The following is a 13341-nucleotide window of genomic DNA, read 5'->3' on the forward strand; positions in this document are numbered from 1 at the left end:
CCAGAGGAGGATGTCAGAATCTGAAGGCGGGAAAGGTGAGAGCAGCCATCCACCCCTGAACACCCTTGGAGTCACCCCGGGCTCTGGTCCACCCTCACCCTCTCACCTCCCCATTGCTCACCTGGATCCTTCTCCTGGAGAGTCTCTGGGGAAATAGAGTATCATCACTCTTTTCCTGTCCTAGCTACCCCTTAGAGCTTCTTTGTCACCTGCCATATAGGCACCACAACCTAGCCCATGTCCCCAGTACCCTCCCCAACCTCATTCATAGCCTCGGTTCCCAAATGAAAGCCTGACTCCATCCTGACACTAGCACTCAGTCCACTTCTAACTCCAATCCAGTAGCACTCTAAACCTTCATCTAAACCATCCTAACCAGAAGACAATACCCTACCTCCAGCACAGGGGACCTTAGACTGCAAACCTCACAATGGCTACAGACTTTATCGTGAACTTGAAGGTCATCTAACCTCTAGATACCGGTACTGCTACTGACCGATTTTCCCTGGCTGCCCAGAAACAGCACAGACCCTTTTTCAAATTGTTATTAATTTATTTTTATAAGTGTATGTATGTCCCTGAGTTTATGTATGAGTGCCATGTGTGTACAGTGCCAACCGAGGTGAGAAAGGGGCAACAGATCCCCTGCAACTGGAGTGACAGGAGACTGTGAGCTGCCAGGTGGGTGCTGGGAGCCAAACTTCCATCCGCTGGAAGAGCAGTGCTGTGCTCCTAACCACAGAGCCACCTCTTCAGGTTAAACAGACACAAAACCAATACAGAGCGAGAGCATGCAGCTGCTGCTATTGTAAACTGGAAGGTCAGATTGTCAGAATGCTTGATTTGACCACTTCAGCAAATTACTAATGCTTGCATCTCAGGTTCCTCATTTTCAAAATAGTGATAATACTACATACTAGGCATTCTTATGAACAGGGAGCTCAATTTAGTCCTCACAGCGCCCTTATAATGTAGTCAACCATTATTATCTTCCTCAGTATACAGATAAGAAAACTGAGGTTCAAGGGTAATTCCATAATTTACTCAAGGCAATACACAACTTCTAAATAGGAGTCAGAATTTGAAACCAGACAGCTGGGGATCTTAACCAGGCCTCCTACCCCTTTCAGAAACCGAAACAAAGCCACAGAATCTTGAAACTGAGTGGTGAAAACCCTAATGAAAAACGCAAATCCTACTCAAAATTTATTCCTCACTTTGATCCAAAGTCCAAGCCCAACTCATTCGAATACCCAGCTTCAACCCTAAATAAAATCTCAACCAAACTCCATCCTTGCCTTTATCAGTAAGGTTAAGCCCACTTTGACCCAAAATCCAGCACTCCAGTTTGGCCTTAAGTTGAAGTGCACAGAACAGTGACCATCCAGCCAAGTCCTGCCCCACTTGAAAACAGTCTTAGCTTCATCCCTCAACAAAACTCGCTCCATCCTAAACTTAACTCCAACACTGATTCTTAACCCTCAACCCACAACCCAAGCAGGCTCCACTCGTCCATAGTTTTGCATATTCTTCTCCCTTCAAACAGAGGGATAGAATTGAACAAGAAGTTGCTATGATTGTGGTATGCCATCCCTTCCCTGACTCTGTTTCTCCTCACAGACACCACTACAGAGCCCAGTCCAGCCAATGGGACAGGCCCTGGTCCTGAATGGGGGCTGAGTCCTGGGCCTCCAGCTGTGGGGCCTGATACCAATGGGGCATCAGGCCTGGGGACCCCAAGAAGAAGGACCCAGCACAACAAACACAAGACTGTAGCAGTTTCCAGTGCCCAGCGGTCACCTCGAGCACTCTTCTGCCTCACCTTAACCAATCCCCTTCGTCGGTCCTGCATCAGCATTGTGGAATGGAAGTATCCTAGGCGACTCAGGGGTAAGAATGACCAGGTTATAAAGAGTCAAGGATTAGATCAGGCCTAGAATGAAGGAGAACTGCAATTACCGGAGACCATGGATCAAATGTTGGGGCCGATTCCTGGGGTGGGCACAGAGCTCAGTGGTAGAGTATTTATTTAGTGTATTAGATACCCTGAGGGCAATCCCAACGCAGAGAAAAAGAGAGAGGGGTCAAGAACTGGAATAGAAAGGGTGTCCAGAGAAATGGCAGTCACCGGGATCAAGATCACTAAGCTGGCTATGCTTGCATATGCCTATAACCCCATAACTCGGGGAGCTGAGGCAGAACTAAAAATCCAAAGGCAGACTAGGCTACATAGCATGATCCTGCCCAGAGTCAGCACTGGGTAGAGAAGGCACCAAAGGAATATGCGGGTTTCAACGTCACTCTTCCTGGGTCCTTAACTGTGTTCACCTGAGACCTTTTGACATTCTCATCCTCCTGACCATCTTTGCCAACTGCGTGGCCCTGGGTGTGTACATCCCCTTCCCTGAGGACGACTCCAACACTGCTAACCACAACTTGGTGAGGCCTACCCCATCCCCAACCTGACTGAAGTTTCCTTTAGAACCACAGCTTAAGCCACCCAGCCAGGCCCCACCCTCCTGGACCCACCTCACTCCACTCTTGGTTCTGGCAAAAGCAACCTTGTTAACCTTAACCTGCGCCCACACCCACCGGATCTGACTCTGGCCCGACTTCACGTCCCGTCCCCGGCTCCGCCCTCAGGAACAGGTAGAATACGTGTTCCTGGTGATTTTCACCGTGGAGACAGTGCTCAAGATCGTGGCCTATGGGTTGGTGCTCCATCCCAGCGCCTACATTCGCAATGGTTGGAACCTACTCGACTTCATCATCGTCGTGGTCGGGTGCGCGTCTGCAGGGGGAGGAGCACCCCACCCTAGTTCGCAATCCACTGAATTCTGGGGCTCAGGGAAGCGACTGCTTCGGACAGTCCCTGTTCTGCAGCTAAAATCAGGCATATTAACATATGTAAAACCATTTGCGTTTCCAGTTACAGGGACTTGTATTTTTCTAAACGGAAAGGAGGGAAGGGGCGGGAGCCAAAGGCTTGACTCTCCCCCTCCCGGTTTCATGCTCCGCCATCAGGCTGTTCAGCGTGCTGCTGGAGCAAGGACCCGGACGGCCAGGTGATGCCCCACATACTGGAGGAAAGCCGGGAGGCTTCGATGTAAAGGCACTGCGGGCATTTAGGGTGCTGCGGCCACTGAGGCTGGTGTCTGGGGTACCGAGTAAGTGTATACGCCCCCTGAGCTGGAGGTGGGGCTCCCAGCTGAAGGCGAAAGCGCTAAGCCCGCCCCTCCCCATCACAGGCCTGCACATAGTGCTCAATTCCATCATGAAGGCGCTTGTGCCGCTGCTGCATATTGCCCTGCTGGTGCTATTCGTCATTATTATTTACGCCATCATCGGACTCGAGCTGTTCCTCGGACGCATGCACAAGACGTGCTACTTCCTAGGATCCGGTCAGCCACTCCCCCCCCCCCCCCTTTCACAGGACAGGACATGCCCCCTGCCCTCTCTTGCTTTTAGAAAGCCCACTCTGTTTCGCAAGTCTTGGTCTCTAAGCTCAGGTATAGCCAAACCCCACCCTTGTATTGAAAACTCCTCCGTAAACCCCAAAATACAGCCCCTCTCTCCATAATGGCTGTGCAGGTATCACAAGACCCCACCCACAGGACCATTCTGCCTAGCGTCAGGCATTTAAGACTTCAAACCCCACAACCTGCCTTTAGGCATTTGTGGAGACCCCTGTCCAAGCATTTTCTCTGCCTTCCTTTCAAGACTCTCACAGTCACAAGACTCTGCCCCCTGTTATTTAAAATTCTTTTTTTTTCTTTTTTCACCACTATACTAACGAGGATGTTTAAGATTCTATACAGGATTTACACTTCACAATTCCCAGATCCATGTTGGAAGGGTTCAGCATCCCAGTGGTTCAAATCGATACCTCCAGGGCTTTGATTCTAGCACAGGAGCCAAGAGTTACTTTTGCCTTAAAAACCCCTCAAGCAGCCAAACAAACTTCCTGTGAAGACGGGGCTGCAGAGTGGCAGGAACTAGTGTGTGACTTTGCCTAATAGCTCCGGCTTCAATTTTCCTACAGATATGGAGGCAGAGGAGGATCCATCACCTTGTGTGTCTTCTGGCTCTGGGCGTTCATGCACACTGAACCAGACTGAGTGCCGCGGGCGCTGGCCAGGGCCCAATGGTGGCATAACGAACTTTGACAATTTTTTCTTTGCCATGTTAACTGTATTCCAGTGTATTACCATGGAAGGATGGACAGACGTCCTCTACTGGGTGAGGCGAACAAGCCCTCAACACAGCTTAGAGGCTGCGCCTGCCCTTCTTTGCCAGCTCAGGTTGTCGTGTCTGCATGCTAAGAGGGGAATGTGCTCTCTCTCCAGATGCAGGATGCCATGGGGTATGAGCTACCCTGGGTGTACTTTGTGAGCCTCGTCATCTTCGGATCCTTCTTTGTTCTCAACCTCGTGCTTGGCGTCCTAAGTGGGTGAGAAGCCTGGATGTTCTCCCCTACAAACCCCCTGACTTTTTGTGCTGTCAAATTCCTAAGCATCTTTCAAAAACTCACATCTAAGCTGAGCTTGGTAGCACGAGCCTGTAATCGCTGCTATCTGGAAGGCTAAGACAGAAGTATCTCAAATTTCAGACCAGCCTGGACAACTTAGTGAGACCCTGCCTCAAATCTTTGAAGTTAAAAAAATTAAAGTCTGAGCGTTTGTCCGGCATGTCCATGGCTCAGGCCTCAATCCCTGCACTACCAAAGAGAATCTGATGTGTTCCTTCAGTCTTTCCATCTTAAACACCTACTGTGTGCCAGGTGCTACTAGAGAAATGGAACAAGAAACGTGAAACCCCCTGGTTTCTTGGATATTGCATTTTTTGTAGGAAGATACAGATAATAGAAGCGTATGATAAGTAAATGTCTGTAAATTACACACAATGTGTACCATGGAAAGAAACAAAAGATAAAGAGGAACAGGGAGATGTTACAATTAGAAATAGCAACATCAGGGAATGGAAAGATGACTAGGTAAAGAATCCTTGCCTGAGCTGGGTGTGGTGGCACACACCTTTAATCCTAGCACTTGGGAGGAAGAAGCTGGTGGATCTCTGTGAGTTCGAGGCCAGCCTGATCTTATGTAGTGAGTTTCAGGACAGCCATGCCTATGTAAAGAGATCTTGTCTCCAAAAAGGGGGATTGCTAGCAGAAGATCTAAGTTCAGTTTCCAGCACCCACATGACAGGTTACAACCTCCTGTAACTCTTAGTGCTGGGGTAGCTGATTCCCTCTTTTGGCCTCCAAGGGCTCCTGAATGCAAATGGGGTACATATAGTCAGGCAGGCTCGTACGCATACACAAAAATACTAAATACTTTTAAAAAGAAAATAAATGGGAACCTCAGAGTTAAGCATATCAGTGCACACCTGTACCCAACACTCAGAGGCAGGAAACGTTGCAAGTTTGGGGAGGCCCTGAGCTAGTAACGAGACACTATCTCAAAAATATAATCAAACCAGGCATGGGATATGCATCTGTCATTTCCGAATTTAGGAGGCAGAAGTAGGAGAATCACTTTGACTACATAGCAAGTTCAAGATCAGCCTGGGCTGCTTGGCAAGTTCAAGGTTGCCTAGACTACTTGAGATCCTGTCTCACACACACACACACACACACACACACACATATATAATCCGAGTCCAACAACATGGCTATGTGGGTAAAGACGTTTGTTGCCAAGTCTGTTGACCTAAGTTCAATACCCAAGACCCACATGGTAGGAGAGAACCATCTCTCTTGGATTGTTCTCTGGTCCACAGGTCATGATATCTACTTGCCACCCACACCCACCCAGCCTCCCCCCACAATAATTAAATAAATGTACTTCTTTTAAAAATCAGGAAATACCTCTTGAGAAGGTGTTGATATTTTAAGCCACAGGAACAGCCAACGCAAATGCTTGGCGGCTAGAATGCCTTCGGCATATCCAAAGAACAATGAGAAAGCTACTGTGGGTGGGGTGGTACAGACAAGATTACTGGTGTGCCTGCCCCATGTAGTAATCTTCTCCCCTCCTCCTCCAGGGAGTTCTCTAAAGAAAGAGAAAAGGCAAAAGCACGAGGAGACTTCCAGAAGCTTCGGGAGAAGCAGCAGATGGAGGAGGACCTTCGAGGCTACCTGGACTGGATCACACAGGCTGAAGAGTTAGACCTCCATGACTCCTCTATAGATGGCAACTTGGCTTCTCTTGCTGAAGAGGGACGGGCCAGCCATAGTAGGCAGTTCATTTCTGACCCAGCTTCATTCCTACCCCAGATGTGATTTGTCCTCCCGAGACCCAGACCAAGCCTGCAACCACCCTAGGCTTTGTCCCAGATCTGACTCAGGACACAGAATCTCATCCCAGACTCAGACCCAGACCCCAACTAGCCCCTTTTCCCCCTAGATTTGACTCTAATTCTGCCTCCGGGTCATCCTTCCCAGTCTTATCTATCCCCACAGGGCCACAGCTGTCAGAACTGACCAATAGGAGGCGTGGACGACTACGATGGTTCAGCCACTCTACCCGCTCCACACACTCCACCAGCAGCCATGGTGAGAACCAACCAGGCAAGGGGCAGGGTAGAGCTGGGATGAGTAGACAGAAGGAAAAGCCGAACGTGGGACCTAGGCCTTTGGGTCCTGACCTCTGTCCTCACTTTGCCCACAGCCAGCCTCCCAGCCAGTGATACTGGCTCCATGGCAGACACCCCAGGAGATGAGGATGAAGAAGAGGGGTCTCTGGCCAGCTGTACACGCTGCCTGTAAGGGATCCCAGCTTTTGGACCCTAAGTAGCCCAGATCTCCATCCTTACTTTAGCTTCAAATCATGTCCTCAGCCCTGACCTCTACCCACAATGCTGATTTCCTCTCATCCCCTTATAACACCCCATCCCTTTCCCATCCTTTCTAGAAACAAGATCATGAAAACCAAACTCTGGTAAGTTGTGAAAGTGTGCAACCTTTTGACCCCACGACTTTAAGACTAGTCCACCTCTAAGGATCATTGGACTTCCGAGCTCCCCGACCTGAACCCCGGGTTGACCTAAGCCATCTCAGTGATATGATGATGGGCTCTCCTCTGCCCAGTCGCCACTTCCGCCGAGCCAATCGGAGCCTCCGTGCACACTGCCGCCGGGCTGTCAAGTCCAATGCCTGCTACTGGGCTGTTCTGCTGCTCGTCTTCCTCAACACGTTGACCATCGCCTCGGAGCACCATGGGCAGCCTGTGTGGCTCACCCAGACCCAGGGTGTGCCTCAGCCTGCCAGCTCTCTTCTTCACCCCTTGCTCCCTCCACTCCAGGCGTTCAAATGCAGGCTCTCTAGGGAATCTTAGACCCCCAGATCTTCCAATCCAGATGAGTACAGAAATCTTAACCTGTCCTATCTCACCCTGCAAACCACACTTATGTGGTACTTGCTGTGTGCATAAAGCTCCAATCTCAGTGTTTCACATGTCCAAACTCAAACTGTGTTCTGCTAGAACCTTACTTAGTACCTATGTACTAAGGATGGCCAAGGGTCCTGCTCACCATGGCACTGAAGTTAAGTAACTAACCCCAGGACTCAGCCCCCAAGGGACAGACTAGGATTCTAACCTGGCCTCTTAACACCAGGTTAAATGGACAACTCCTCTGTATCTCAGCTTTCCCACGCACAAGATGGAGCTACTTCGAACTACCCACGGCCCAGAGTGGTTGGGGCGACTAAAGGAACTCAGCTTAGCTATTGCTTGGCCCAAATTGTGTCATCTGTTGTCATTATTCTGTACAATCTCAACCCCAGTTTCACCACTGATCCTGCTCCTAACCCCACCCCAAACCCGCTCAGTCCTAAAGAAACCCCAGGCTTGGAGCTGGTAAAGTAACTGTGTGAGCCCCTGGGTACGGTACCCAGAACCAAAACCATAAGACATAAATAGAAAAAACAATTTAAAAATAATAACTCCTACATACTGACTGTACCATTGAATTTGGAGTTGTCTTGGACTCACAAAGGCTGACTCTGGTACCCATCTCAACTCTATCTTCTACCCCAGCTCCAAACCTACAAATTCACCTCAGTCCCTAACCCTAATTAAACGCTAGCCCATACCTAGCCTGTTCCCTGCTACCCAAAGCTCCTGGCATCCTACATGTTGCCATAGCCAGCTCAGTCACCCTCCCCGCTCTCCCTGCAGAGTATGCCAACAAAGTGCTGCTCTGTCTCTTCACGGTGGAGATGCTTCTCAAACTGTATGGTCTGGGCCCCTCTGTCTATGTGGCCTCCTTTTTCAACCGCTTTGACTGCTTCGTGGTCTGTGGAGGCATCCTAGAAACCACGTTGGTGGAGGTGGGAGCCATGCAGCCTCTTGGGATCTCAGTGCTCCGATGTGTGCGCCTCCTCAGGATTTTCAAGGTCACCAGGTATGTATGCATGGGGCCCCAAAATGCAGACCCAATTTTACACCCCAGCTCCGAAGACAATCTTGTCAGTCTCGTCATTCATTTAGCAAACACTCATCGAGTACCTACTGTTGTGTGCTGACCTTCTAGTTTCTAGGGAAACACCAGAAAGCAAAGCATGCACAAGTTCCCATCCCTGTGGAGAGGAGAGCCACCTGGGAATAGTGCCTCCTCCATCTCCATCCCATTGGCCAACACGAGTTTACCCCCAAGCCCATCTCCATGTTCATCACCAGTCCCAGCCATACTGTCCTCTCTAAGTCCAACCCCAACTACATTCCCTGCACAGGTCCACTATCTAATCCCAAACCCAACCCAACCTCCACCTCAGCCCTACTTGCCAGCCCCAGTCCTCTCACTGAGCACCAACCACAGTGCCATTCTTAGTTCGCTGATGCATCCCTACCCCTGGCCAGCAGCCTTTCTCCAACTGTAATCCCATGTTCCGCTCTCCCCAGCCTCAGGCTCCTCTTTATTCCCTCCCTTATACCAACCTTCAACCACAACCTTATTCCAACTCCTCCAACCCCAAATCACCCTAACCCCATGCCCAATTCATCCCAGTCCCGACATGAAACCCAGTTGTATCTATACCTCGTCCCTAGTTTTACCTCCTGCCACACCCTGGATGCCAACTCTAACTCCAAACTTAAAGGTTCCGTCCTTTCTTACTCTTATCATGCTTTGATTCCAAAAGTCACCTCCAACCTCAGCACCACAACCTATTTTAACCCCATGTGCGCCAGTGTATCCCAAGTTGGAGGCCTGCCTGGACTCTGAAGGGGACGAAACGTCAACCTTGCCCCTTTTGGTCTCTGCTGCAGACACTGGGCGTCTCTGAGCAATCTGGTGGCATCCCTGCTCAATTCCATGAAGTCCATCGCATCCTTGTTGCTTCTCCTCTTTCTCTTTATCATCATCTTCTCCCTGCTTGGCATGCAGCTATTTGGGGGCAAGTTCAACTTCGATCAAACCCACACCAAGAGAAGCACCTTTGACACCTTCCCCCAAGCCCTCCTCACTGTCTTTCAGGTATGGCTTGGAGACTCTGAGCGCTCTCTCTCTCTCTCTCTCTCTCTCTGTCTCTCTCTCTCTCTCTCTCTCTCTCTCTCTCTCTCTGTGTGTGTGTGTGTGTGTGTGTGTGTGTGTGTGTGTGTGTGTGTTGGTATGGCCTGGAGTTATAGGTGGGTCCCAAGAACTTTTTGATGACTTCCTTCCCCAGATTCTGACAGGTGAAGATTGGAACGTCGTCATGTATGATGGCATTATGGCCTACGGTGGCCCCTTCTTCCCAGGGATGCTGGTGTGTGTTTATTTCATCATCCTCTTCATCTGTGGCAACTGTATCCTCAGAACTTTGGGAGACAGGATAGAGCAGGGTGAGGGGTGGAGGGGTTGCTGGGCAGTCCACAGGCAGGCTGCTTCTCCATCTTTGCAGCCTGAACTCACCCCAGACATCCTGTTGAATGTATTTCTTGCCATTGCTGTGGATAACCTCGCCAGTGGAGATGCAGGCACTGCCAAAGATAAGGGCAGGTAAGCTATTGGCCTGACTTGGATCTCTCTCTCTCTCTCTCTCTCTCTCTCTCTCTCTCCCTCTCCCTCTCCCTCTCCCTCTCTCTCTCTCTCTCTCTCTCTCACACACACACACACACACAGAGAGAGAGAGACACACACACACACACAGACACACACATTCCACAGGACTTCAATTGTGCTGGAAGCACCCACCTCCAGCTACAGGCCTCATTCATTCATTCTTTCAACATGAATTTATGGAGCATACACACAATAATTTTGTGTTAGGCTCTGATGCAAATGCTAGGGAGACAGCATGGGTTGAGGCACACAGAGTCCTTGCTGTTTGTAGTTGAGGAAGGCAAGCAAACTACAAGAATATAGGTATACAATCTTAAGAATATGTTAGTAAGCCGGGTATGGTAGCACATGCCTTTAATTCCAGCTCTCAGAGGCAGAAGATATCTCTCCATGTCAGAGACCATCCTGGTCTACATAGTGAGTTCCAGTCCAGTTATGAGTTGTCTTTAAAAAAAAAAGGAAGTTAATAATAAGTAGTAGTGAAGGAACAGAAAACAAAGCAAAGCAATAGTAAAAAATTAAGCCAAGCCTAGAAAGCCATACCTATATTGCCCGCACTTGAACAGCTGAGTCAGGAGGATAAGAAGTTCAAGGCCAACCTGGGCTCCACATTGAGACTGCATAGGATATAAGGTTCAATAAGATTGCTTTTTTGCCTGGTGATGGTGATGCACACCTTTAAGCTACCACTCAGGAGGCAGAGACAGGCAAATCTCCATGAGTTTGAGGTCAACCTGGTCTACAGAGTGAATTTCAGGACAGCCAGAACTGTTACACAGAGAAACCCTGACTCAAAAAAAAAAAAAAGATTGCTCCTTTGAAGTTGTGGTGTTGTTAGCGCATTGACAACAGAACACTAGAGCTCAGGACCTAGCTCAGAGGAAGAAAATGTAGCTGCTTGAAGTTCTGGTTTCCATCTCAGTGCCATCCACAAGCAGATATAAACCACCAGTGATGTAGGAATGCAGCACGGGGGGGCAGGGAGAGACAGCAATAGGAGATGTGGCTAGATGTGAGGAGGAATAAGAAGACCAGCCTGGGGATATCCAAGGGCAAGATCAGAGTTTTGACTTTTGCTCTTGGTAGAACTAGGCATGGGAGCATAAAGATTTCACAGGTTCCTTCTGCGCGCTGTGAGAATAGACTCTAGGCACTGGGAACAAAAGCGGGCAGTCTCAAGAATAAATATCCTGATAGCAGTGTCCACCCCAGCCTTGGCCATCTTTTACCACCTGCTGCCATCAGCTCTTATTTTCTTTGACAGAGAGAAGAGCAGTGAAGGACACAACCCACAGGAGAGCAGAGTGTTGGTGAGTTAGAAGCCTGGCTGTGGTGATGCATGCCTTTGATCCCAGCACTAGGGAAGCAGAAGCAGGGGGTCTCTATGATTTTTAAATTAGTCTGGTCAACATAGCGAGATCCAGGCCGCCAGGACTACATAGTGAGACCCTTTTTTAAAAAAAAGGATGGGAGAGCTTCAGAGATGGATCCACAGTTAAGAGTGCTTGCTGATCCTCTAAAGGACCTGAGTTTGGTTCCCAGATCCATGCCAAGCAGACCACAACTACCTGTAACTCCAGGTCCAGGAGTTCTAAGGCCTCTGGCCTCCAAGGTCACCTGAATTTGCATGCACACACCCACACACAGACACACATCATCAAAAAACAACAATAATAAAAATCTTAAAGCTGGGCAATGGTAATACACACCTTTAATCCCAACACTAAGGAGGCAAAGGCAGGTGGATCTCTGTGAGTTCGAGGCCAGCCTGGTCTACAGAGTGAGTTCCAGGACAACCAGGGCTACACAGAGGAACCCTGTCTCAAAAAAAGCAAAATAAACAAATCAATCTTAAGGAAACAAAGCCTGGGTGTTAGATATACCTCCTCCTAACACCCATACCTATCGACGTGTACATGGTTTTAACCCCATCCTTTGTGGATGCATTTCCATATTATCCTGTCTCTTCCATAATCGATGACTCCAGTCTTCCTGTCTCCAGGTGCCTGGCGGAGAGAATGAGGAAGGAGAGGGTGCAAAGAGTGCAGGAGCAGGCAAGTAGTCAGGTCTGCTTCCGGTGGAAGAGGTGTGGAATCTTGGAAAGAGGACTCAGGCAGAGAACTCCTGGCCATCAGACTCTTCCAAGGTCATCCTGAAGGCAGTAGGCATAGTAGCACATATCTGCAGTCCCAAATCTTGCAAAAGGTGACAAATTCAAGAACACCTTGTGCTAAACAGTGAGTTCCAGGTCAGCCTGGACTATATTAGAGACACTAGACACTATCTCAGAAAAAATAATAAACACACCAATAAGGACTAGGGATATACCTCAATGGTAGAGTGCCAGGCCCTAAGTACAATCTTGATGACTGTAAAAGTAATTACTCTGTGATGAATGAATAAGCTTGGTCCCTAGCCGGCAACATTTGGGAAAACGAGGTTAAACAAGAGGAATGGACATTTAATTTTACCATGGGCCTTCTCAGAGCCTTTGTTATCAAATTGTGTGTATATAGCACACTCACTAAGCACACTCACCAGGCTCTCAGTGCGTCCCAGAAACTGTTGGAAAAGCTAAGCATGGATTTAAGACCTCTTCCCCGAGAAGCTGAGATTCTGAGCAGGAAATGAGAAGAATTCATCCTGCGTCAAGCACAGTTCCAGGAGCTTTCCATAGATTCTCTCAGCCAATTTCCCTTTTTGCTCTTTTTAAGAACCATGCATAGAGGAAGAGGAGGAAGAGGAGGAGGAGGAGGAAGGTGGTGAAGGGCATGTGGAACTCTTGCAGGAAGTTGTACCCAAGGAGAAGGTGGTACCCATTCCTGAAGGCAGTGCCTTCTTCTGCCTCAGCCAAACCAACCCGTGAGTGCTAGAAGGGGCAGTAGGGTAGAACCACAGGGACTGACCAGGAGGAGAGCCCCAGAACTACCCAGGAGGCAATGGGCACAGATGTATCCCTTGGGGTCTCCCAGTAAACACTGATCCTGGTTTCTAATCCTTGACTTTCCCCCACTCCCCAGGCTTCGGAAGGCCTGCCACACTCTCATACATCACCATGTCTTCACCAGTCTCATCCTGGTGTTCATCATCCTCAGCAGTGTGTCCCTGGCCGCTGAGGACCCCATCCGAGCCCACTCCTTCCGCAACCATGTAAGCCCATGGCTGAAGGCTAGGAGGAACTCACAGGGGCATTCTCCTCGGCACAAGTTCAAGCCAGAGTAGAAACAAGGAGATGACTCCTCACTGGGCTAGAGGACAGGACCAGTAATGGTGGAGAATACCGTGCCAGCACTCATT

At 49.2% G+C, this 13341-nt stretch overlaps 1 protein-coding gene across 1 annotated transcript in view; it reads left to right on the forward strand.

Moving 5' to 3' along the window:
• Window positions 1–10: 10 nt before the first annotated feature.
• The window catches only part of Cacna1f (calcium voltage-gated channel subunit alpha1 F), a 28379-nt gene continuing 15048 nt past the window's right edge, over window positions 11–13341 (forward strand). The window contains 21 exon segments of the mRNA XM_075957900.1: window positions 11–35; window positions 1621–1870; window positions 2334–2439; window positions 2644–2783; window positions 3025–3167; window positions 3249–3401; window positions 4043–4239; window positions 4347–4450; window positions 6046–6236; window positions 6464–6556; window positions 6672–6765; window positions 6915–6941; window positions 7091–7251; window positions 8181–8406; window positions 9270–9477; window positions 9668–9788; window positions 9900–9981; window positions 11309–11354; window positions 12047–12110; window positions 12759–12906; window positions 13065–13194. Of these exon segments, the coding sequence (XP_075814015.1) occupies window positions 11–35; window positions 1621–1870; window positions 2334–2439; window positions 2644–2783; window positions 3025–3167; window positions 3249–3401; window positions 4043–4239; window positions 4347–4450; window positions 6046–6236; window positions 6464–6556; window positions 6672–6765; window positions 6915–6941; window positions 7091–7251; window positions 8181–8406; window positions 9270–9477; window positions 9668–9788; window positions 9900–9981; window positions 11309–11354; window positions 12047–12110; window positions 12759–12906; window positions 13065–13194 (2709 nt within the window).

Source organism: Microtus pennsylvanicus, chromosome X (assembly GCF_037038515.1).
Source record: "Microtus pennsylvanicus isolate mMicPen1 chromosome X, mMicPen1.hap1, whole genome shotgun sequence".
Taxonomy (NCBI): domain Eukaryota; kingdom Metazoa; phylum Chordata; class Mammalia; order Rodentia; family Cricetidae; genus Microtus; species Microtus pennsylvanicus.